The sequence below is a fragment of the Mustela nivalis genome, assembly GCF_964662115.1.
Source record: "Mustela nivalis genome assembly, chromosome: 2".
Lineage (NCBI taxonomy): Eukaryota > Metazoa > Chordata > Mammalia > Carnivora > Mustelidae > Mustela > Mustela nivalis.
In genome coordinates, this window is record NC_139021.1 from 142,195,991 (window position 1) to 142,221,445 (window position 25,455).

The 25,455-nt window shown below is 38.6% G+C and overlaps 1 protein-coding gene across 10 annotated transcripts in view; it reads left to right on the forward strand.

Moving 5' to 3' along the window:
• Positions 1-25,455, forward strand: part of NRG3 (neuregulin 3) — a 1,043,540-nt gene that overhangs the window by 980,594 nt on the left and 37,491 nt on the right. For all 10 annotated transcript variants that reach the window (XM_082719379.1, XM_082719385.1, XM_082719381.1 and 7 more), the window contains exon 5: positions 22,568-22,670. In XM_082719379.1, the coding sequence (XP_082575505.1) occupies positions 22,568-22,670 (103 nt within the window). The remainder of the gene's footprint in view (positions 1-22,567; positions 22,671-25,455) is intronic.

A 25,455-nucleotide genomic window follows, 5' to 3' on the forward strand; every position in this document is an offset into this window, starting at 1 on the left:
ACATTCTGGTAAACAAAGAAACAAAAGCTTGTTAAAAAGTGATAGGAGCTTATGTGGCCATGAAGTATCGCACCCCTGAAATCATTCTCTGCTTTCCTTTATATATTTTAGGACAAGCCATTTTGCCCTGAATATAGTTTGTGAGTCCAGTAATTATTTCCTGATACAAAGTTGTTCCCATTTCAATCTCCATGCGTCAAGCTCTTTTTGATTAAAACAAACAGAGAGACAGAAAAACAAATGAAAATAAATAAAACCCTGGGGAGGGGCGCCTGGATGGCTTAGTCAGGTAAGTGTCAGGTTCTTGATCTCAGCTCAGGTCTTGATCTAGGGGTGTGAGTTCAGGCCCTGAGTTGGGCTCTCTGCTGGGTGTGAAGCCTACTTAAAAATAAAATTTTTTAAAATCGCAGGGGCATTGATTAGTGCAATAAGCGAGAAATAAGAAATGAAAATTCACAAGGATTTTGCCTTGAGAGTTTTCTTTCTTAGAGTCTGGGATAACACTAAGGTGAGGCTCTAGTGGTCAGAAAATACTTCTCTCATAACTTGTGAAGAATTCTAGGTAGCTCTCCCTTTAAACTGGACCTTCATTTAACATGACTCCCCTGTCCTTGGTCTCTTTGACCCTTACTTTCTTTGTCTTTTCTATTTTGCCCCCACTTCAAACTGACCTCCATTCTCCTTTTGGTTTCTGAGTTTTCTGGCAAAGACCTTAGTTTCCCAATGCCTCAGTACCTGAATAGCTCATGAGATCTCTAGCTGCTGCTGTTCACATGCCTTCCCTGGACCTCAAGGTTCTTGCCTTAGACACTGAGTCCATGAGCTTTAGTCACAGAAGCCATATTGGCCTTGTCAGTTAGCAGACGCTGAAGCTGGCTTCTGTGGGCTGGCAGCCTCCATGTTTGCCCAGCACAGTAAATGAACTAAAATTATTCTTGTGACAATTTATGGGGCTGTTTGAGAAATTTTAAAGCAATCTTACAAATACTCATTTAAAACATTATTTAAATTTTTATTGTACCTCTTATGACGAAGTAATTTTTATTCCCTTCTCCAGGGATCAGCACATTTTTTCCTAGAAAAGGTCAAAGAGTAAATATTTGGGCTTAGCATTCTATGCTGTAGCCATGCAATTCTGCCATTTTAGTACAAAAGGAGCCACAGACAATACATCAACAAATGGACATGGCTTTGTTCCCGTAATCTATTTTTACAAAAACAGACTGGCCAGGTGTATTTGGTCTGTGGGCTATATTTTGCTGACCCCTGATTTTTCCCAGTGCATCCCTGAAGCGCCACAGCCCCCTCATACCCCTGCTCATTTCATACTTCTACATTTCCTTGTCAGCCGTATCACCGAGCTCAGGAGTCCTGAGAATGACTTATTTCACGGAATTGCATGGGGGTTCCTCTGTTGCGAAGCTTCACAGGGTCTCTTAAGTGGAGACAAAACATACATTGCCTAAAAGAGAATTGATGCCTCAGAATCATCAACAAATGCATGCATTTGGGGGAAATTTTTAGCATTATAAAATGGAGTGTTTTCTCCTAGAAATGATGAGAACGGCACTTCTGTCACACAAGCATGCATATCTGCTTAGGCACAGACATTTTGCTGAAAATCAGAATTATAATATTCTCTCCTGCCAACCCTGTAAGATGCTTGAATGATAATGGCAGGAGTAGGGTGTGGGAATATAGGAAAAATAGTATATTCTCCTATTGACAAATCTCTTAACTCTGTTCTCTCCAAAAAGGGAGTTGTTTCTTAAGCCACTCTATCTAAAACCCGGCTGTCATTTCTAGATACTGGGGGCATGCTAGTACCCTTTTACCTTTCAGAAAACAAACCTTAAAGCAATCCTGAGGTATGAGATTTTTCTTCCCAGATGGTAGGTCTGTGAACAGTGCCTCTGGGGTTGTTTACTGGATGAATTTTATTCCAGCTGCGATCTACTTATTCTAAGTCTTCCAAAAATTATTCTTCTTTACAAGTTTGCCTTTCTTCTTTGGTGACTGTACACTTGCTGTCATCAGTGATGTGTGCAGTATTTGATTCTAACAGAAATGGATCTTAGCTGGGCGTAAGACAAAGAGAAGGTTTTGATGTATTTCAGCAGGTGTGGACCTCCTCTCTGAGCTGGCTCAACCCATAGATAGCAACAAGAGATATGTAATTGCTGCACATCTCTTCCTTGAGAGCATAAGCTTCCCAGTAGTCTGAGATTTTTCCTAATTGCTGGTTTCATCCCGAAATATCATGGTGTGAACATTTTCTGAAGGTAGTCAATTGTGTGAGTCGCAGGGACATTGAAGGAGAAAAAGAAGAGAGTGTCCTTCTATCCCTTCAGCATTATTCTTAGATTCTGTGTCTTTTTTTCTTTTGTTTCCTTATGTATAGCGATTTCCTTGCCATAGTCCAGGTTAATGGTGGTTACATGGACTAGGCTAGGTCATGACACACCTACTGTGCTTACCAGTGTTAACAAGGTGTAAGAAGGGATATTTAATTAACAGAACATTTTAACAATCATCCATCCAAGAATAAAGTTCAGGAGCACTAAGAACTCCAGGGTAATACTTCTGTAAAGACACTGTGAGTGTGTTTGGATCTGACCACACCTAGTAATGGGGTGGAGTGATCTGCCTTTGCTGAGTCCTTCTAAGGAACTTGATTGAGAATGTTGCCTATAGGTTGAAGAATACACAGTCCTGATTTCTCAGAATTCCTTACCGTCTGTTATATGTGCCAGTTCAGAGTCCAAACTGGGTACGTTCGCATTGTGTTATTTTTCCGGATTTTCTGGAACAACACAAAACAAAACAAGAGCAAAATAAAAATGAAACCATCAGGGGCACCTGGGTGGCTCAGTGGGTTAAACCCTCTGCCTTCAGCTTAGGTCATGATCCCAGGGTCCTGGGATCGAGCCCCGCATCAGGCTCTCTGCTTGGTGGGGAGCCTGCTTCCTCCTCTCTCTCTGCCTGCCTCTCTGCCTACTTGTGATCTGTCTGTCAAATAAATAAATAAGATCTTAAAAAGAAAAAGAAACAATCAGCAAAGCGGAAAGAGCTTGCAGATTAAAGTGAAGACAAATAACTGCCAGCGGGATTGCAATGCAATGTGATAATGGACCCGGGGAGATTCCTCCATTGCCTCACCCACGAAATTTGTCGGGGGTAGGAGGTAAGGGAAAGCTTCCTCCTTGTCAAAACCTGAGATCTAAATGATGTACTAGTTGGATGGGTGACATGAGAGATGCAAAGAGGACATTGTAGGCAGAAGGAATAACATTTTATAGTTACCTGGAGGTGAGGAGGATGAACTGGAAGCAGACGTGGAACAGTGTATACAAGGCAAAGATCAAAGAAAAGACATTGGTTCATACAAGCCCAGACCATGGCAGATGAGCACCACCACCCTCACATCCCCTCCCCACACTGGTTTGTTTTTCTCCTCCTGGAATGGCAATCTCATCCCATTTTCATTCAGACTAAAAATTTTGAAGCTGTGCCTGATCTTCTATTTCCCTTTCCTATCCCACATCTGTTCCATGGGTGGGGCTATGAATCTTAGTGACTTGTCTTTATGTATTCATCCATCCTTTATTTTATAAAACAGACTTATTTTTGAGGTACTTACCATGCCTGACTTTGGGGGGAAATAAACGTGAATGGAACAGATAAGGAAGCAAGACATGCTTGAACTTTGGTGCCAGACACAATTGGGTTGTTTTTATGGTTCTACATTTCACCTTCTAGCTTCGTAACCTCGGGAAAGTCCCTTGCATTCTCCAGACCTCTGAGCGCGGGCAGAAAGAAGCTAATTATGTGTTCCTCAGAGTGCTTGCCACAGGGTCATTAAACATTAAATAGAAGCTTTCTATGTCCTCACTTTCCATAGCTAGTTTCCATTTCTCTCTTGAGACTTCTTTTAGTGCACTTTCAAACATACATTGCCTCTTCTATTTGATTTTGTGCTCATTGTGGGCCAAGACTACTTGTTAGGTTTTTGTTTTTTTTTTTTTTTCAATGAAAGACATGCTTGGCTTACGTTTCTACTTTTGCTTAGTTTTGGTTCTCACAGGAGTCCTTTCAGTGGGCTTTTGGGTGTTGAAGAGAGGATGCGTGGTTTCCCCTTCAGCTTCCTAGAGAGTAGGGAGAGAGGAAATCAGGAATAGAGAGAGCATACATGACTGTTACTTTTAATTTGTTGCGTTTGAAGTTCAGATTCTTTATCTCTAAAGTGAAGATAAAAATGATTGTATTTTATCCTGCTTGCAGGATCGATAGCTGGACCTCTGCTCCTGTCTGTTTACAGTCTTAGCTCCCACTCTGCCCACGGGCAAGACCGCAGGGCTATCCCCAAATCTCCTGTGGCTGGTTTCACCTCCTGCCTTCTGTTCCTTCCCCTACCCTGCCACTGTTCCCATTCTGTGGCCACTGTCTTGTTTTCCCTCTCTATAGCTACTGTTTGGAATTGAGTTAGGAGGACAGCCTGCTTGCTTTGTAATCCCGACTTTAGCCCTACAAATCACGTTTTATATTCCCCCTGCCATCCATGGAGAATAGTCCTGGAGTCAGTTTTGCACTATTTCCACCCCTGTCTCTAGATTAAGTTCCCACACTCATATCCTGTTCCAGAAGGACTAGCTTTTCTGGAAAGAAGTAGATGTATTATTCAATTCCATTCTAATGATCTAAGCAATTATATATGTTTAAGAGAATACGAAATGAACACTTAGTATTGATAGCCTCCTGGGAATGATTTCAGATACTTCTTTGTGCCATGACAATAGCTTGAGTTGAAATACCTATGTTGTCTATCTTCTCTATAACTTTATCTCATAAATGTCTCTGGCAACAACAATGAAAATAGGATTCTTTCTCTATTTTTGTAAAAAATGCCATTGGATTTTTGATAGGGATCACATCAAATCTGTAGATTGCTTTGGGTAGTGTGGACTACTCATCTTGCTGATGTCACTCTGCCCATAGCTCTGAAACACCACAGTTTCATATTTATTTTTATATTTCCATCTCACCTCCTAGATTAAAGGATTTGTAGAATTCTACCTTGCTTATCTTTATAGCCAAAGTATACATCTAGAGCAGTGTCTGATGTGGGATACAGGAGAAAATCCAATAAACATAGATGGTAAATTTCTTTCAATCTTAAATTTTAATCCTGTTTAGAGATGATATTTTTCTGAGTTATTTAAATGGGTAGTGGTTACTCTATTAGATGCATCTAAGCAGCATTTTTTTAATTTATAAAAGCAAAGTTTCAATAAATTTAAAATGTTTATAGTATCTTAGCATGATACATGATCCTTTTAGAACATTGATCTGAATAGCCACTGTCCAAAATAGTGTATTAATAGAAAATGTGAGATATTGTAAGACCACCAGATTATGAAACAACTCATTAGAAAGATAGTTTGTTACAGTTCCCAAGAAGTGGGTAACACCGTGCTATGGGAGGCCCCAAGGGGGAGTACCAATGTTGGTCAGGAGGCAAAAGAGAAAGAGAAACTGTGGGGAAGAGCATTTATGGTGGTCTCACAGGAAGCAATGGGTGAAATAGTATAAGCAGACCTAGAATTGTCTAGTTTGAATAATTTTAGCAGGCTCTGGTAGAGGGGCTGTCCCTATTTGTTTGTCCCTGGCCCTGGGATGATGAAGGCGGGTGGACAGTGGTCCAAAGTGTGAGAGGCCAATAAAGGTAGTGGTTGGGGGTGTGAGCTCTGGATTGGCTAATTTGTATTTGAAAATCATGTTCACGAGTGAGTTGCTTACTATCTCCAAAATTGACTAACACTAGGAGAAAACTCTGTCAGCATCAGCAAGGTTCAGATGTCAAAGCATCAGAAATAGAAGACAAAAGACATGGTCATTACAGCAACTGATGCTGAACATAAATGGGCATGTGGAAAAGACAGACAAGCACTGTTATAAGACAAGAACTGCCCCTATGGTATACCCATAGGACATAGAATAAGACTAAATGCTCCACATACTTTTATTGAAGGTTATATGCACAGACATCACAGAGACTGGTGGATTCTCTAGAGACCTTAAAATTCCATTTAATTCAGCTATAATCAGATGCTAGAATCACTTCCCATAAGGATGTGGTTTATTTTGCTTCTGGATATATCTTTCAGAGGTTCTTTGCTTGTACTAATTCTTAAAGTGGCAAGTATCCCAATTCTTAAAGTGGCAAGTAAACTTCTGCCTCAGTTTAACCATCATTGTTCTTAACTCTTAGTACCTACCCTGTCCTCTCCTTGGATCCTGTAGCTCACACCTCCTAAGAACACTTGTCACTAAATCCTTGTTAGTATCACTACCGAGTCGGAAACAAATTTCCTTGATTGCTGGAAGGTAACTTGTTTCTCTTGTCTGGGAAGAAAGGAGTTTACTAACTGCAGTGTAAGGTTATCATGTATTAATAATTACTCCTACTGCCCTTGGTTTAGATAAAAGAAATGAGATGAAAAGGTCACATTTTGAAATGATGAAAAGTTCACCTGACCCAAGTCTTTCTTAGATTAGAGCTTAAGAACTTTTTAGTGCACTGTGGTTTCCAATATTAAATGCTGGAAATCACAGTGGGTCTGTAAAACCAGTCAGTGTTGGTTTTTGGGGTGTGTGTGTGTGTGTGTGTGTGTATGTGTTAATTACTTGTAATGTCTATCTTAAAGACTAAGTAATGTTAATACTTCATCTTCCACTCTGGGAACTTATCATTATGGGTTTTTTGTTTGTTTGTTTTATGTTTTTCTTTTTTTGATAGGCCTTAGTGAATCAGGATTTTTCATTCATATGTGTGAATTAAGGACATCCGAGGGTATCTGCTGTCACTGAATAAAACAGTATGTTTGTCAGTTAGACCTCTCTATTCCTTGAAAAAACTGACTGGTACTGTTTTAGTAGGTGAGGTTTATTGATAAGATTTGGAGAGTTGTCAGACTGAGGAACCCCAAATATTTGTGTCTAGCATCTGCTAGACACCCCAGTTATCCACAGGCATATTCTTTCATTTCTTTCCTCTGACTTTCCTTTCCTTCCTCACAATCCTCTCTATACACCATATAGTTGATCTATAGGCTCTTTCAAGCACAGTCACTAGGAGTACACAAGGCTGTTCATTATAGCATTGATTGTAATTAGACAAAATTGGAAAAAGTATAAATGTCCATAGGACTTCACCATGATATAGAGCACCCCACAGCCACTAAAAAGGATGAGACAGACCTGTGGGCATGAACATGAAAAAAATGACCATGATTTTGACTTTATTTTAAGTATTTTTGTTTTTAAAGCGAGAGCATGAGCTGGGCAAGGGGCAGAGGAGGAGAGAGAATCCAAGCAGACTCTGCTGACCCTGCCGTGGGGCTCCATCTCACAATCCTGAGACCACGTTCTGAGCTGAAACCAAGAGTGAGATGCCCAACCTACTGAACCACTTAGGAGCCCCTATTGAAAAATTCAAAAGCAGGTTAACAAATAATAATAGAGCCATTCCTGCATGCAAGGGCATGATTAAATCTCACTAACGTAATAACTGAAAAACAAAAGGTAGATATAAAAAGAACACGTAATATGACTCCACTCATATAAAGTCCAGAAACAAGTGCAGCTGAAATTCGGTATTAGAAATCAGGTTAGTGGTTACATTGTAGACAAGGCAGTTGGTGTTAGAAAAGCACGTATGGGTTTCTTCTCCAGTACTTGTCACGTTCCCTTTCTTGATCTGGTTGTTTATCTAGGCGTGTTCATTTGTAAAACTTCCTCATGCTGTAAATTGATGAAGTATGCGTTTTTAAAACTTTATTTACTTTAAAGACAGAGAGTGTGAGTAGGGGAGAGGGGTAGAGGGAGAGAGAGAATCTCAAGCAGACTCCCCACTGAGCACACAGCTTAGTGAGGGGCTCAAGCTCATGATCCCGAGATCATGACCTGAACTAAAATCACCAGTCCAACACTTAACTGACTGAGACACACAGGCACCCCAATTATGCATTTTTATATATGTGTAACACTTTGATGTGAATTTTATTTTAAAGGACTAGCATTTGAATTATGTAAAAATAAAAGATGAGGACACTTAGCAACAGGGTCAGAAAGTAAAAGGATATTCTTAGATGGAGTAAGAGCTGTGGCCAACGCAAGAGCACGAACAAGCTAGACTTCTAGGGTGCTAAAAACTGCAAGCAAATAGAGGAAGCCAGTGGATGATGGTAGGTTCCCAAAGCAGGCAGTGGAGGGGCGGAAGTAGCAAAGTGTGGAAAGCGGAAGGCTCAATCATACTATTTTATTGCCAGCCCTGTTTGTATATATCTACCCTTTCAATGAAATTTTCAGAAGCCAAATTTAAAAGTAATTAGATCAATGGCATCTGGGTGACTCAGTGGGTTAAGCATCCAGCTCTTGGTTTGGCTCAGGTCATGATCTTAGGGGTGTGAGATCCAGCCCCACATGGTGCTCTGCACTGGGTGTGGAGCCTGCTTAAGACTCTCTCAGGCATCGGGGTAGCTCAGTCAGTTAAGCATCTGCCTTTGGCTCAGGTCATGAACCCAGGGTCGAGGGGTCAAGTCCCATACTGGGCTCCCTGCTCAGCAGGGAATCTGCCTCTCCCTCTGCCTCTGCTATTTTCCTCCTGGCTCACGCATTCTCTCTTTCTCTCTCTCTTTCAAATAAATAAGTAAATAAAAATCTTTCCTTTTTTAAAAGAATCTCTCTCCCTCTGCCCTTTTTCCCCCTACCCCCACTCCCACACACTCTCTCTTTAAAAAAATTAAAAAATAAAAAAGTAAAGTGACATGAATTAAATTGAATGTTATCACACAAATTTGATAAAAGATCAAGCACATGTATTATTATTATTTTAACTCAAGGAACTTCAATATATCTCTGTTTCTGTAGCCAATGAGCTTGACTACAATGACTATTTTAATTATCCTGTTTATTTTTCCACATGAGGACTTGGAGAAATCGCTTGTTTTCAAATGGCTTAAATGCTACTTCTCAAACCCAGCTTTCTCTGTGGATTTTATCAGTAATCTTTATCATAATATACTAAAATCATAGCAACAACATCAATAATAATAAAAATAGAAACCACATCAATTCTATAAGTACCTTCAGTGAGGCAGACACTGGGTTCAGTAAATACATTATACAAAGGATTTCCTTTAATCTTCCAGTACCCCAGTGAGGGAGGTATTATCATCATTGCCACTTTTTCACTTTAAAAACTGAGTCACAAATAGGTTCAATAAAATTGCCCAAATTCACATAAATAATTAGGGAAGGAGCTCGGGAACAGATTCCTGTGGTCTACCTCTTGACCTACACTGTCTGATGTAACCACTAGCTGTGTGAGTCCGTTGAGCACATGAAATGTGGCTAACCTAAAAAGAGAGGAGCTGCAAGGGTCAAATACACACTGGATTTCAAAGACTTGGTACCAAAATATAAATGTATACATATATATGTGTGTGTGTGTGTGTGTGTGTGTGTGTGTGTGTGTGTGTGTGTATAACATCCATATTTTTATAAGGATTCCATGTTGCAATGATACTATTTTACATATGTTGGATGAAATAAAATAACAAACATCAATTTTGCCTTTGTGTGTGTATGTGTGCATGTGTGCTCCTTTTCCTGTGTCTTGGCTGCCTTAGGTGGATTTGAACAGATATCAATCTAGAGTCTAAGTGCTAGAAATTCAGATCTCCTACCCTGAGGTGGAGCTCAGTTGTAGGTGTGCATGAAAGGATTCCCAGGTATTTCTACTGTACAGCCAGAGTAGAGGACCACCGCCTTAAATCCAGAAACCTGTGCTGTTTAATACCCAGCCTGCCTCAGGACAGCCCCAATGGGACAGTTTTAACATGGGCATGAGTTGTGCCAATGCTACAAAATGATCAGCCTGAATACCTGTGCAAACAGCTGACTTTGTAGATGATGCTTATAGATCATGGTGGGATACCCCTAAAATCTAGGGCAAAGGAGTTAGTTTCCTTTAACTTACATCTTACCTGACTGGGGAAGATGGAGATCTGTTAGACCAACCTGGGGAGGGTTGGGTATCAAATTGGGCCTGGATGTTCATGTGGGTGGCAAGTTTGAAATGGTTCCAGAGGATTAGACTTCCCACACTATCAAAACAGGTCAAACACTCAAAGATTCCTATAAAACGCAGGGTCAGATTTTCCCCATTGCCAAGGAAATAACATTTTATCATTTCGAGTCACTTGTCTTGCTGGTAGAATGTGACTTTGCCAATGAACAGTGAATCCTAAGTGATAAAAACTGGGGTTAAAGGTAAGGATTAGGGGACAGTTATTACAGGTTCAGGAAAAATGGAGTTCACAGACCTTTTAACAGGGAAGTCAGAAGCCAAAGACTGGTTTTACCTTGGCACTGAAAATTCACCAATAGATTTATTTTGATGCAATTTGCTTTTTGCTTATAATTTATTTGTGGGAGAAATAGCACTCGGAAAGCCACTGCATGTTAGAGATATCAATGAGAAGACCCAGGGCCTTTCATTTTTTTCAAAATGTGTTTTATAGCATTCACTTATCTATAGTCAGCCAGAGCAGACTGTTTGGGAAAGGAGAGAGAGAGATAAGGGATTATTACAGGGAAGGTTTATGTGGTGGAGAGCACGGGGGAAGAAAAGGAAATTACAGGTTGAGAATGAATGTGTTTATGAATTTAAACTGTTATTTTCCTTTAAATATCAAATTTTATGGATAATGCACATCTAAAAGCATTTTACATGGAAATAAGATAAAATATAATTTTGAATATCAACATTTTGTTATAAAGTAATTATTTTACTTTTTCAAAGTATTTTCAAAGGTGCCCTTCCACAGTGGATTGTAGAGAGCCACAGAATAAATCTTTTAGGTAAAAGGACCTCCCTCCAAGAAAACATAGCCTCTGTTTTATTACCCCACCAGGCAAAGAGCCCAGCTGGTAAAATGCTATGAGACATCCAGCCCAGAAGCTATTAACTTTAACAAAGGCCTGTTGAGGGCCCACCTCTGTGCAGTGAGGTGTCCCATGAGCCAGGGACAGGAATCCAAGAATGGAGGTGGTGTTCCTGCCCTTGAGCGGCATACAGTCTAGGCTTTAAGGAAACAGATATATGCATTTTTGGTACAAGACAGTCAGTTATGGAGAAGATACAAAAGAGATATAAGAGGGAATTCTTGAAAAGAATTTTCAGACCTACTAGTATGTATTCTGAGTTTCTATAGATCAATGGCTACATTCGATTGTTAGGGCTGCCCACAGCAAAGCAGCCCAAAGTGGCAGTTTAACAACAGAAATGGTATGGTCTTAACCCCAGTTTTTAGAAGTAGAAAGCAAGTTTTCAGGGTTGGTTCCTTCTGATGAAGACCTTGGGAAGAATGTGGTAGGATGTGTGCCTTGCTTCTGTCTTAGCTTCTAGCAGTTTTCCGTCTGTCTTTGGCCTTCTGTGATGTGGAAAGGCAATGCACCAGTCCGCTTTCCTCCTCAAGTGGCATTACCCCTGTGTGTGCGTGTGTGTGTGTGTGTGTGTCTGTGCCTAAACCTCTTCTTTTGATAAGGACACAGTAAAATTGGGTTGGGGAACATCCTAATGACTTCATCCTAATTTGATCATCTGCAAAAGCCCTATATCCAAAGATCATACTCATAGGTATGCGGGTTAGTACTTCAACATCTTTTGGAGGACACAGTTCAACCCTTAATGGGGGTGGGGCTTTTCAAGTAGAGAAGGAAGGGGACTTCCAAGTAGAAATAACACAGTGTTGCAGTTAGCGAGCATTTCAGTATCTCCTGATCATTGCACTCCCCTGCATGCAGGTGGGTGGCCTGGAAGCCCCCCAAACAGCAATCTTGGGGTTCCTTGCAGCAAGGCTCTGGGAGTTTGTATGATCTTCCTGATATTTTTATAATACATTCTCTCTTGGTGCCCCTGCCCTGCCAGCGTGTGTTTGATTTCATTGATCTCCCCGTGAGTATCCATTTCATTCTCCTTCAGGATCCCCTTTTACCTTAATGAAATCATTCTTTTTTTCTTCAGTAGTGTAGTTATCAGCCTTTTAAATCTTTGTTCATTTTTGTCTTGAAGTTAAAAAAGTGCAAACCCCAGTTTCCAACATTCTAAATATTCTTCCTTTCTTAATTAAGGTTCATTCGCTGTTTCTCGTAAGCCCCTAATATTTTAATCTTTCCTCAGCATTTGTTGATTTTTAAGGACAAGATTCAGGAAACCCTCTTGTTTCAAGAATAATTAATACTGGAATAAATCCATTTAAACTTAATCCGGTTAAAAATAGGGACCAAAAATGTCCTAGGCCTACACTCAAGAGACTGACCTACCCAGATTATGAGGTTGAATTGATAAATACGAATAAATACTAGAATTAGGCAAGGACTAAGCTCATAAATGCTGGGATCATTAGTGAATGTTGTTGTATGGTGTTGCTTTTCCTCCTCTATGTAGGCTATTAACCACGGGACCTCTGATAATGAATAGTTAGATAAGAGAAGTGCTAAGGGTATTGTTACTTACACTTTAGAATGGACTGTCAGAGCAGTCATGCTTGCGTTTGACACTTGGTAGCAGTACCACATAGTGACTGATTTGCATATGCTGAATATGAGGTGGGGAAATCTTTTGCTCTTGTATATGACTTATAGGTATTTGTGTGTCTGTGTGTGTCTGTGTCCATGTTTAAGCCTCACATTATTTGGATGCCCATACATTTAGGGAAATCATGCTTAAGTTTGGTGTCTTACAGACTAAATTAAACTGGTGATACAAAAAGAAAGAAAAAAAAATCCTAAGAGGACGAGGAATCTTAGAGCCCCTTACCTGAAGGGGACATGAAGCCACCTTTTAGAACATTTTCCATTCCCAACATATACAGAGACAGTTCATCAAGGTCATCCACTCCTCTATCCTTCATCTAGAGTCCTCCAAAGGGAAATGGTACAAGAAAGCTGCAGCTGTGATTTTCTTCTAGTATCCTTTCTCCTCCCCACCCCCCATGTAGTAGAGCTCAGTACATGTGAAGGGACTTCTAGGATGCTAAAGACTATTAGCAATTTCTGAAAGTATTGTAGCAAGCAGTTTCGCATACACTGGAACCTCAACTCTGAGCTGTCTAGTTTAGCAGACAATTCTGTACCCTACACGTTTTCCAAGGATTCTTTGTCTCTGGGAACAAAGAACACACTTTTCTTCTCAAAGGGTGTATGTGAGGGAGACTGTGAAAGACAGCCATGCCCCAAGGAGGATTGCTTACATTACATCCTCTAAAACATCTAAGTAGGAAATTCAGCAACACCAGTTGAAAAATTCAGTTACCAAGAGTAAAAGTATAAGGCACCATGAGTAAAGAAATGACATAAAAGTAAATTCCTTTAGTACAGGTCCCAGAGCATAGGCAGTGGGAACCAGAGACAGCGAGTCACTGACTGCCTATAGATAAGGCTAGCTTTTCGTAAGAGAACACAGTATTTTAAAGGGCTATTTTTAAGGTGAGCACTGGCTTTACAAAAAAAGCCAGGGGAAGGGGAGAGTGTGGGGGCGGAGGGACACTAGCATTTTGTGCATCAATTGTATGCCATCTATCTCCTAGACACTTTATCTGTGCTCTCCTATTGAATCCCGAAACCAAATGAGAGGTATGTAATGTTTTTCCTATTTTATTCATAAAGACAATGGATAAGAGAGAATAAAGACAATTGTAGCTGGTGTTTATACCCAGGAACACCCACCAGCCAATGATACGGTTCCCTGAGTGAGATGGGCTCCCACTGATCTTTCCAGAGTCTTGGGCAGGCTGCTTGCCAGAAAGATTTTTTCCACTGGGCCAAGGTCAGTTTCTGCAACTTCACCATAATGTTACTTTCTCTAGTTTCACCTTTATAGCCTGAAATATGAACCTATGAAAAGAGAAGAGTTGAGTTCTGTGCATCAGAGAAAAGGAACAGAGTTGGGAGCTGGAGAACAATGGAAGCACCCTTTATGCATTCTTATTTAACCAAAGATTGCTTCTGCCCTTGAAAATGACTTTGTAAAATTAAAAAAAATTTTTTTTTAAAAATGGAGTGCAGCAATGTTGACATCCCACAGAATAATAATAATTGCCATGTATTAGACAGAGCCAAGTTAAACTGCCAGTTATTGCCCCCACGCATAGCAATTTTATATAGTTCAGCCTAATATTGAGTGAGCGCTCACAGTTAGGTTTGGCAATACCCTGTATGTCTTAATTCACTTAATCCTCACCATGTCTCTATAAGGAGGTTAGTGATAGCCTCAAGTATGTCTTAATTCACTTAATCCTCACCATGTCTCTATAAGGAGGTTAGTGATAGCCTCAAGTTAACAAAGTAGGCATTCACTGCTCTCTGGAATTGGGCTGGAATTCCAGCTTCTGCATGCAGGCTGCAGTGGTAGCAGACGGGGCAGGTTTGGTGAAGGGACATTTGTCTTTCAGTATGTGAAAATCACATGATACATTTGCACTATCTTCATGATTCCACCAAAAGACCTCATACAGTTGCTCAGTTACCTCTATGTCCCTAAATTAAAGGACATTATCTAAATTGGCCCCTCAGAAGCACTCCATAGCCTGAACTTTTAGAAAAACCCTTTGTATTTTCTTCCGTGCCCCCACCATGGTTAGTTACTTTGGTTATTTGGAGGATTATTTGCTTTGCCTGGTTGGCTGTCCTTTTCCATAAAATTTTGGAATCCTTCAAAGTTCTAATTCAGTCACTCTTCTGTTATTACTCTGTATTTTCTTGGACCATCTTATCAAAACACTTGGTTGCAGTTATATGCATAATCCGTAACTTTATATCCAGAACCCTGTCACCTCCTCTTAGCCTAGATCTAATATGCGGATCTTAGATATTTTACAGGCTTTTAAGACTCACCAAGTCCAAAACTGAGTTTGTTATCTTTCCTTCCAAGTCTGAACCTCCTTCAAAATACACTATCTTAGTAAAGAATATCATTGTCTAGTCCCTTAAGTATTTTCAGTCTGAGTGCTTTTTACTTCTGTTTACCCTCTCTCCACCATGATTGTTACTACTCTTGTACAAACATTCATCATATCTTACCTGAGCTGATTTAATGTCCTTCTAACAGGACTCTGCACTTATTTTATTCATTTTAATCTTCCCTGCATATTGCATATAAAAGGAGTGTAAATGTTATCGCCTCACATTCCTCTCCTTTCAAATATTTCAGCACCTTCCTGCTGCTGTGGCGACATGTTACACAGCTACATGTTACAGGCACACAGCTTCTGCATTACCTCTGTGTTATTCTGCTCAGCTGCTAAAGAGAATGACTTGTACAAAGGCCCTGTGGGAGTAGGTAACTTCTAGATTCCTGAACATGCCATTTTATCTTCTGTTCCAGGGCCTATGCACAAGCAGTTTTTTTAGCCTGGACCACTCTCCCCATCCCCATTACTCCTACCTGATTGGCTTCTAATATTATATCTGAGATGTCTGATCTCCAGCTGCTATGACTAGGTCAGTTTTCTGTACCGTATGCTTTTGTAGTATTATCTAACCTCCTTCTTATAACATTTATTACACTCAGGATTTCATAACATTGCCTTCATTCAGATAGGAAATTAAAGTTTATAAAGGCAAAGTAATAGATCTGTGGTTACTCATATTGAAAGTGGCTAAAATTAAAGTCAAATCCAAAATTGCCAGACTCCCAACACTTTGTTCCTTGTAACTCACCCATGCTAGCTCTCGAGTAATGCTCTATCACTCAAAGGCATTGATAGTGATATCACTTTAACTACACCTGGGTCTATAAATTCACTCACAGTCTTTAGAGTTTTAATTTCACTCTTGATTTAAACTCAGAATTGATTTTGTGCATTTCCCCAGGCTATATTTGACTAGCTTCAAATAAGAACAAAAACAGTACATAGATTTTATGAGGAAATCATTCAGTTTAGTAGATAGTCTTATATATTTTTTTTTTGTTTTAGTGGGTATTGTTATCCATCATTTTCATAATTCTTTTTATTGGCAGAGGCAGGGTGAGGTGGGTTATCACATGCAATGATAGAAGTAGATTACCTCTGAAAGTCACACTTACTCCATTATAGTCATCAACTCACAACAATTAAGTGAAATGAAATTCTCTATAGTTGGTACAACTACATATTTGTTTCCAAGTTCAACTGGAAAATTTAATGAGCTTATAAATGTGGGGTTGGAAAAGATGACATTCTTTAAGATGGCAATATGCCCAAACAAGGTCTCAGTAATACCTTTTTTATTCCTTTAATTTGAATTTTGCCATATTTAAAATAATCAACCAAGGCTTTCCAGGGCCACATAATTGCCCCTCTCCATTTATGCAGAAATTAGGCTCAAATTCTGTTTTCTGATACTTCAGTCTGAATAAAATGGAAATAGAACCTAAGAGGGGAGTGAAGAGAGGATAGTTCTTCTAAATCACTGTTTACTGGTATACTTCTGCAGGAAAAAAGGACTACAAAATACACAGTCATATTTAAAGAGAATACAGTGCATGGGGTCAGGAAAGGAAAAAAAAAAGAAAGGAAGGAAGGAAGGAAGGAAGGAAGAAAGAAAGAAAGAAAGAAAGAAAGAAAGAAGAAAATAAGTCCCAGAAACAAGGCTCTGCACATAAAGGTTTTCATCCAGATCTGTTGCATCTGATATCTATTTGCCTAATTAAAGATGAATTACTGCAATTGACTTTGCCGTTAGAGGAACATCACAAGTCATGGACTCATTTCAGCTGGCTCTGGAAGCTTTCGGGGTCATGACCCAGAAAGTCATGGTATGGGGAATTCTGTGTCCATGAGCCAACCTTCAGCCTAGTTTTTCTGGTTACGAATTGGCATCAGCCCTGAGTGAAACGAGGCCAGAATGTAAAACCAGGCAGTGTACCAGTGCAGGGACAGAAGAGTGTTGAGAACAATACTCAAATCCAACACACAGAGTATCTTCCTGGCGCTTGACCAGGCAACCTGAAAATCAACAAAAAAGCCAGGGGCTGGCAATTAGATGCTATGGAAAAGAAAAAGAGCCATAGGAGTTTCTACCAGTCTGTAGATCATGCTACAGTATCTTCTGAGGCCTGGAAACCCATGGCTTCACCACTTTTCCTTATGACACTTTGACCTCTGTAAAGGACTTTGTGAGTACAGAGTCACAGTGAGGAGGCCAGGTTTGGATGGTAAATGCCACTGAAAGGAGCCAGGTCTAGCTCTCAGGAGTGGGTAAGGTTATTTGCAGGTGGTTGCTTAGGAAAGGAGGATTTGCAGGAAGCCAGGGAGGACATAGTGCGAATAAAACAGAAGTAATAAACCAGAAGAATATCCCCAGGTGAGACTTGATGTATCATACATGGCTTAAAGCAGAAAATCCCTCCAAAGGCAGAAATATCTACTTATTCTCTAGGCAGTAAGTCTGACAGTGTTCAACTATGTAAGAAGCATTGCACTAGGTGATGGGGAAATAGTAGTGAATCAAACAAATAGACTTGTTAAAACACAGTCCCTTGTACCAATGAAGTTTACAATGCAGTGCAAGATTTTTTTGATATAATGACACTTAATTTGAGACCAAAGAGGTGAGTAGACATTTAAGGGAGAAATACAAGAATAAGATTCAAGAGAGAAAGAAAGGAGTATGTGTTGAGACTCTAAACAGTTGAATGTTAGACATGGTGGAAGAAAAAGACACTGGTTAGTATGGGCGACAATGTTGTATCAAGCATGTATTTTTTATATTATGTCTATACTTCTATATTCCCTGTATTCTTTTGTCCCTCAGAATTAATATTTTGTTACTATACTTGCTACTATATTTGCTACATAAAATAAATCACTTATTTGAAATTTATCATTTGATACTTTTTAAAAAATATTTTATTCATTCATTTGACAGAGAAAGAGAGAAATCACAAGTGGGCAGAGAGGCAGGCGGTGCGGGGGTAAGCAGGCTCCCTGTTGAGGAGAGAGCCCCATGAGGGGCTCTATCCCAGGACCCTGAGACCACAACCCGAGCTGAAGGCAGAGGCTCAACCCACTGAGCCACCCAGGCGCCCCCATTTGATACATTTTGACATAAGTATTTATCATGAGAACATCATCACATTTGAGACAATAAGCATATTTAAGACTCTCCAAGGTCTCTTCATGCCACTTCGTGGTCTCTTTCCTCCAATCCTTCCTACTCCTGACCCCAGGTAATCTACTCATGCTTTCTGCTACTATGGATTAGTTTCCATTTTCTGGGATTTTTAAAAAAGATTTTATTTATTTATTTGAGAGAGACAGACAGAGATAGCAACAGAGAAAGTGAGAGATAACATGAGTGGGGAGGAAAGGGAGATGAGCAGGGAGTTCCATCCGAGGACCCTGGGATCGTGATCTGAGCCAAAGGCAGATGCTTAACAGACTGAGCCACTCAGGCGCCCCTCCATTTTCCAGGATTTTCTATAACTGGAATAACACAACAGACACTTTTTCTTGTCTGACTTACTGAACTCAACCCAGTTATTCTGAGATTCATGTGTAGAATTACTTTTATCACTAGTTCTTTCTTTTATATATATATATATATATATATATATATTATTTTTCATAAATATATAATGTATTATTAGCTCCAGGGGACTAGTTCTTTCTTTTTTATTGCTAAGTGAGATTCCATTGTATGACTATACCACAATTTGTTTATTTATTTACCTGCTAATTGGCTTTTGGGTTGTCCCAAGATTTTGTTTGTTTGTTTTTTGCTATTGTAAGTAAAGCTGTTATGAATATTTATGTACATAGTGAATATATGCTTGCATTAGTCTTGGGCAAATACTTAGGGATAGAATGGCTGTGTCATAGGGTAGGTATATGCTTAACTTTTTATGAAACTATTTTTAAAGTGGTTATACCATTTTTCATTTCTACCAGAAGTACACAAGAATACAAATTGTTCACACCTTTCATATGGTCAGCCTTTAATATTAGTGATTCTAGTAGTGATGCTATGTGTCTCATTATAGTTGAACTTTCAACTCTCCAATGTTGAACATCTTTTTATATATACCTTCGAAGAAGTGTTCATTCAGATATATTGCCCATTTTTAAACTGGGTTGCTTGTCTTTCCTATTGTTGAATAAGAGATGCTTATATATTTTAGACACAAGTCTATTGTTGATTACATATCTTGCAGATTTTTTCCCAGAATGTGCTGTTTTATTTGTTTTTTGTTTTTTGTTTGTTTGTTTTTCATTTTCATGACTGTCTTGAAGATTAAATATTGTTAATTTGGAAAAAGTTCATTTAAAAAATTTTATAGCTTCTATCTTTTCTGTTATAGTTAAGTAATCTTTGTCAAACCCATATTACTAAGATTTTCTTCTACATTTCCTAATAGTTTCATAGTATGAGATACTATATTAAGGTCTATTATTCCTCATGAACCTATATTTGAATAAGGTATGAAGTTAAGGTTCATTTTAGTGGATATGGCTATACTATTGTGACACTGTGCTTTTTGAAAATATCCTTTCCCCATTAAATGCCTTGACATCTGTATCAAAAATGAACTGACCACATATGTTTATATGTATTTCTGGACTCTTTTGTTCCATTGATTTATCTGTCTATAAATAGGCCAATACCATCTTCCCTTGATTACTATAGTTTTATATTAAGCCTTGAAATAAAGCATTTTAACTACTACAGTTTTTCTCTCTTGGTTATGAAAAAGTTATTTTGCTACTGTAGATCTTTTATATTTCCCTATTATATTTAGAATCATCTTGTTGATTTCTACAACAATAGCAAAATGCCTCCTGATATTTTGAATAGAATTGCACTCAATCTATCCATCAAATTGAAGAGAAGTGACATCTTAATAATATCGAGTCTTTTAATTTATAAGTGTGATATATCTCTCCATTGATTTAGGTACTCTTTAAATTATCTCAGTAACGTATGGTAGATTTCAATGTATAGGCCATGTGTATCTTTTGTCAAATGTACCTCTGCAAACTGTATTTTGATGCTTCTGTGATACCTTCATCTCAATTTCTGATTATTTGTGGCTACTAAATAGACATGCATTTTTGATTTTTGTATTGTCTATCCTGCAACTTTGTATCCTGAAAACTTGCTAAGCTTACTTGTTAGTTACACTAGCTCTTTATAGATTCCATCAGCTTTTTTGCATAGATGATCAAATAGTCTGAGAACAAAGATGATTTTCCATCAACTTTCCTCAACTGAATGACTGTAATTTCTATTTTTTACTTATTCCATTGACCAAACCTACATTACAGTGTAGAATAGAAGTGGTAAAAGTAGATTTTTTTACTGTATTGCTGATCTCAGGGGAAAAGCATCCTGTCTTTTATACCTGGGTAGAGATTATTATCAGGATGAGATACTCTTTATCAGGATGAGAAGGTTCCCTTTTATTCTTAGTTGTTGAGAGTCTTAATGAGGAATGAATGTTAGATTTTGTTAGTAATTTTTCCCTCTAATCCGATAATTAAATATTTTTTCTTGACTGTTAAAATTGTGAATCACATAGATTAATTTTAAAAATCAAACCAACCTTATATTCCTTGTATAAATCCCACTTGGTCATGATGTATTACTTTTAACATCTTATTGGATTTGATTTTCTAAAATTTTATTAAGATTTTTTGCATGTCAATCCAGGGATATATATCAACATGTCATTGAATTTTTATGCCTCTGTCTGGTTTTGGTATAACAGTAATGCTGGTATCATAGAATGAATTGTAATGTGTTCCCTTCCCTTCAATTTTAAGTGATGAGAAGACCCCAAAATTATAGAAGACAATGGCATCTAAAGGAATTAGTCTTTGACAAAAATATAACACTTTCCCCAATTGAATCATTCTCTAACTTTAGTGTGCATGCAATATATCTGAAACTTTCTTTTAAATAAATATTTTTACTTAGAAGGTCCAAAATGGATATCATACCATGTTGGCCTAAACGACAACAAAAAACTTCCCCTATTCTTACATGGTTGATGCATATTCTGAAGATTTTTAGTCTATTCAGTTGTTCTCAACTGGTCTTGTTTCACAGACCAGCAGCAACAAAATTACCTTGGAAACCTAGGAACTTTAAAAAAAAAAAATGCAGATATCCTATCCCCACTTCATACCTGCTAAATCAGTAACTCTAGGAGAGAATGTAGGTGGCAGTCTCCTTCGGTTCTCAAGATGACTCCAATGCACTGTACAGTTTGAGAAATACTACACTATGTTAAGAGAGAAACAAAATGAACAGATATAGATGCAGTTGATTTTGTATATTTTGTGTTGTAAGTAGAGAAGATTTATACTATTCAGACTTCCTTTTCTTTATAATATATATGGGAGATCTGAAAGTGAGGGAGATTAAGTCAGATGTTTGAGTGGTTTGGAGGAGGTATGGGTAACCATTAGAAAAATGGAGCAGCAGACTGATGAGGTCTTTAGTCACTATTAGATGTCTAGGTTAAGTAATGCCATTGTCAACTTTTATTGATTCCATCTTCCTGATTGTATAATCTTCTCTCCCAATTCTGAGCTGCTCAAGGTAGAGGTATGATAAAGGCAGCTTCTTGGATTTGTATGCAGTTATTCTGCCAAATGGGTAAAAAGGTAGGAGAAAGAGATCAGTAGTTGATGGTATTTGCAAGAGAGTGAATGACTAATCCTGGATCCTAGTCTCCCTGCTGTGTAAAGAAAGAAAATGAAGACAAGAGGAGGATAATTAACAGATAGAAAGTTCTGAGATCTATAGATAAAAAGGTCCTGATGAGCTGGGAGAACTGTTTCAGTAGACATATTTCGGAAATGAACTAGGAGTGTGAATGGTAATGGTTAAAAAGTGACATCCTTATTTTTGAATTCTGATTTTTTTGTGATAAGTAGTTATATGATATGATCTTAGTAACAGAGGTTGAGATCACTGTGCCAGATCACTGATATTGAGGAAGTCAGGAATGGGTGAATAAATATTCACATACATATTGAAGTTCTCTTTCATTAGTAATATCAATCATAGTAGGGAATGGATGAATGGGAGACAGACAGCTGAGGACCTAATTAGAAAATACAGTGGCATCAGTATCACATAAAATAAATTGGAAGTCATCACTGGCACAGGAAAATTCTGGAGGACACATATTTCTCTAGAAGTTTCTTTTAGGCCCACCAAAATTTCAAAAACATATGTCTCAGTACATGCTAAATTTATGGAATGTCTTTTGATAATAAGATTCATAATTGTGATATCTATATATAAGTGTGTTTTAACTGTATGTACAAAAAATAACAACCAGCTAGCCGGTAGATGATTGCAAAGAAATTGAATCATAATAACTTCCTCATTTTTCCCTATTCATGACAGGAACAAAAAAGTTTTCTTCGAAAAGCTCCTACAACTCAGAAGTAAAAGGTTGGAAATTGTGCCCTGCTAACATCCATTCTAATTCTGTTTTTCAAATTCGCAGAGAGTGAAGAAGTTTATCAAAGGCAGGTGCTGTCAATTTCATGTATCATCTTTGGAATTGTCATCGTGGGCATGTTCTGTGCAGCATTCTACTTCAAAAGCAAGTAAGACCATCTCTCTCAAGTGCTAAAAGGTTACTTCTCAGTGAAAGCACTTTGTCTTTCTTTAATTTCACCATCTGTGTTCCAGGCAGAGGGATCTTGTGCAAATGGGTACATCAAACATCTCCGAATGACTTAGAATCTCTTATAGACTGTGGGGAGTATATGCAGCATGTGCATACGTGTGTGTATGTGTGTGTGGTTTCTCTTTGGTACACATAATGATCATTCCACTCTGTGATCATGAACATTCTATGTTCTTTGCAATTTTTGATTACCTGCCAAAAGTAAAGCCTCAGTGTCTGCCTGTCCTTAGAGGTTAACACTTCTGAACAGAGAAGTCATTGCTGTAGATCTAAGCATTATAAAAAAATATCTAGGCTTTTCTGGGGAAAAAAAGTACTTTTCCTTTCATAGTATTTTTACCTGATATCCATAAAGGTTTCAGCCTAATATGAAATATGAATACAGAAAGATCTACTTTGGTTTATCAGTCGATAAACACATGTCAAATATACTTCCCCTTCTAAGGAATAGAGATTCTGGGGTACCTGGTTGCTCAGTCAAGAGTATGTGGCTCTTGATCTTAGGGTCGTGAGTTCAAGCCCAATGTTGGGTATAGAAATTATTTAAGCAAATAAATACATAAACGTAAAAAAAGAGCCCAAAACTTCTGCTGATAAAGGTACTAATTTTGACTAATAATGTGTAATAAATTATATACATACCTATATATACATACAAATATATTCCAAATGAACTTTGATAAAGGTGTTTTATTTAAGTCATGCAAGCCTTAAGATGTTGGCACAGATTCTATTCCTACAGCTTGTCTGAAATGCAAGCCAATGTGTAATTGTTTTTCATTGGACTTATATTTGTCTCCCCATTTGCTCTTCTAAAAATGGATCCATTTCCAGATATAGTCTATGACACCTGTCTGCATGTTGTATATGTTGATCTTTAAAAAGAACAGCAATTATTATTTTAAAAAAGAGTGGACACTTGGGCATGGATCCATAATTGGTAACTATTACTTTTTAATGAACTATTTCCGAATAGGTTTAGATATTCAGAGTTACTGTGAAAATGGTACAGATAGATCCTGCATAGCCTAGACACAGTTTCCCCTAATACTAATGTCTTATGTTAGTATGTTGCATTTGTCACAAGGACTATATTCATACTGTATTACTAACTGAAGTTCGTACTTCCAGAGATCCTTAGTTTTTACCCGATATGCTTTGTTCCAGGCCCCATCTAGGATACTACATCATATTTAATTGTCATGTCTCCTAGGCAACTCTTGGCTGTGACAGTTACTAGTGTTCATTTTTGAGAACTTAACTCTTTGTCAGGGACACTGGGCTTTGCATTATCCCCCAATCCTCACAACAATTTCAATTGTTCATTATTGCTGCATTTTTCAAATAATAACAGAATTTAATTTTAAAATATTAATTTGTCAAAGCCACACAGATGGGGTCTTTGAATTTCCACAGCTCTTGTTGAAATTGCATGCTCGAAACTACCATACCGCATCGGCTTCCACAGTCCTCCAGCTAGATGCTGGAAGGTGAAACCGTGTAGGGTGAATCAGGAATACTGTGCACTGGTGCCACCCATAGTGCTTGGTGTGTCCTCTCAGGGAGCTTATGTGGCCTCTGGTCAGGACTGCACCTGCCTCACTCATACCTGCATTCAGATCTCCAGGCTGCCCCCTTGCTTGTTATATATTATCAGGTAAATTGCATCCAGTCCCTCAGCCTCAGTTTCCTTTTTGGCAAAGTATGGCCGAAAATGATATTTACCTTATAGAATTTGTTAGGGATTAATGGGATAACAGTGTAGAGAGCACAGCATAGTGTTCCAAAGAGTAAATAATGAAAGCTTGCAGGTTAACACCTGCGGGTTTCCACACTGGAACTCAGAGGCTGCGTAACAGCAGAGTGAGGAGCACGCACCGGGACATGAAGGGGTAATCACACGCCGCAGGGTGTTGGAAGGGTCTCCCCGCAAGTGCTGTGTACAGGAGAGAAATTGTATATTTAACAATAAGCAAATTACCATCGAGTGGTGGCTAATCACTTATTTTTAGAGTATAATTTGTAGTTGTACCACATGGAAAAGAAAGACTGATTATGACAATCACACAAGTGGAGAGCAGCTGGATTCCTCAAGGACCGCCATCTTCATAGCTGTCAATCTTTCCCTCTCTAGGCAGGATGTGGACTCTGAGATGAACACCACCTCCTGGGGCTCAGTGAGGTGTCAGGATTTAATGGAAACATGGTGCAATATCATTCATTGTGGGGCACTCCAAGAACTGAGCCAAGGGAGGAACACTAATCAGGATGTTGTCTTTCCGCCTGCCCAGCTGGGACATACTTTTATTAAAAAATTAAATAACTTTAAAAAGTGAGAATAACAAAGTAATAATAAAAAATTGAAGCCTTTTCCAGGTGGAGTTATATTTCTCATTAGAGACCAAGAGTGTATTTCCTTCTAGCACAATTTCCAGGCAAGGTCTTCCTTTATTTCTCTTTGCCTGAGAGGAGTGCTATACCTCATACAAACACCTAATCTATATAGCTGAAAGCAATGTAAACTTTTATAGCACACTGGCACATGTGTCTTTCCACTCATTCCCAGAATTCTAATTCCCATCCCCATATCTCAGGGATAAAATAGCACAGACAAACTCTACCTCGAACTTTCCTTACTTTCACACATACCATAATGTTGTAATAACGTGTATCATTTGTTTGACTTCATCTTGGAAGTGCCA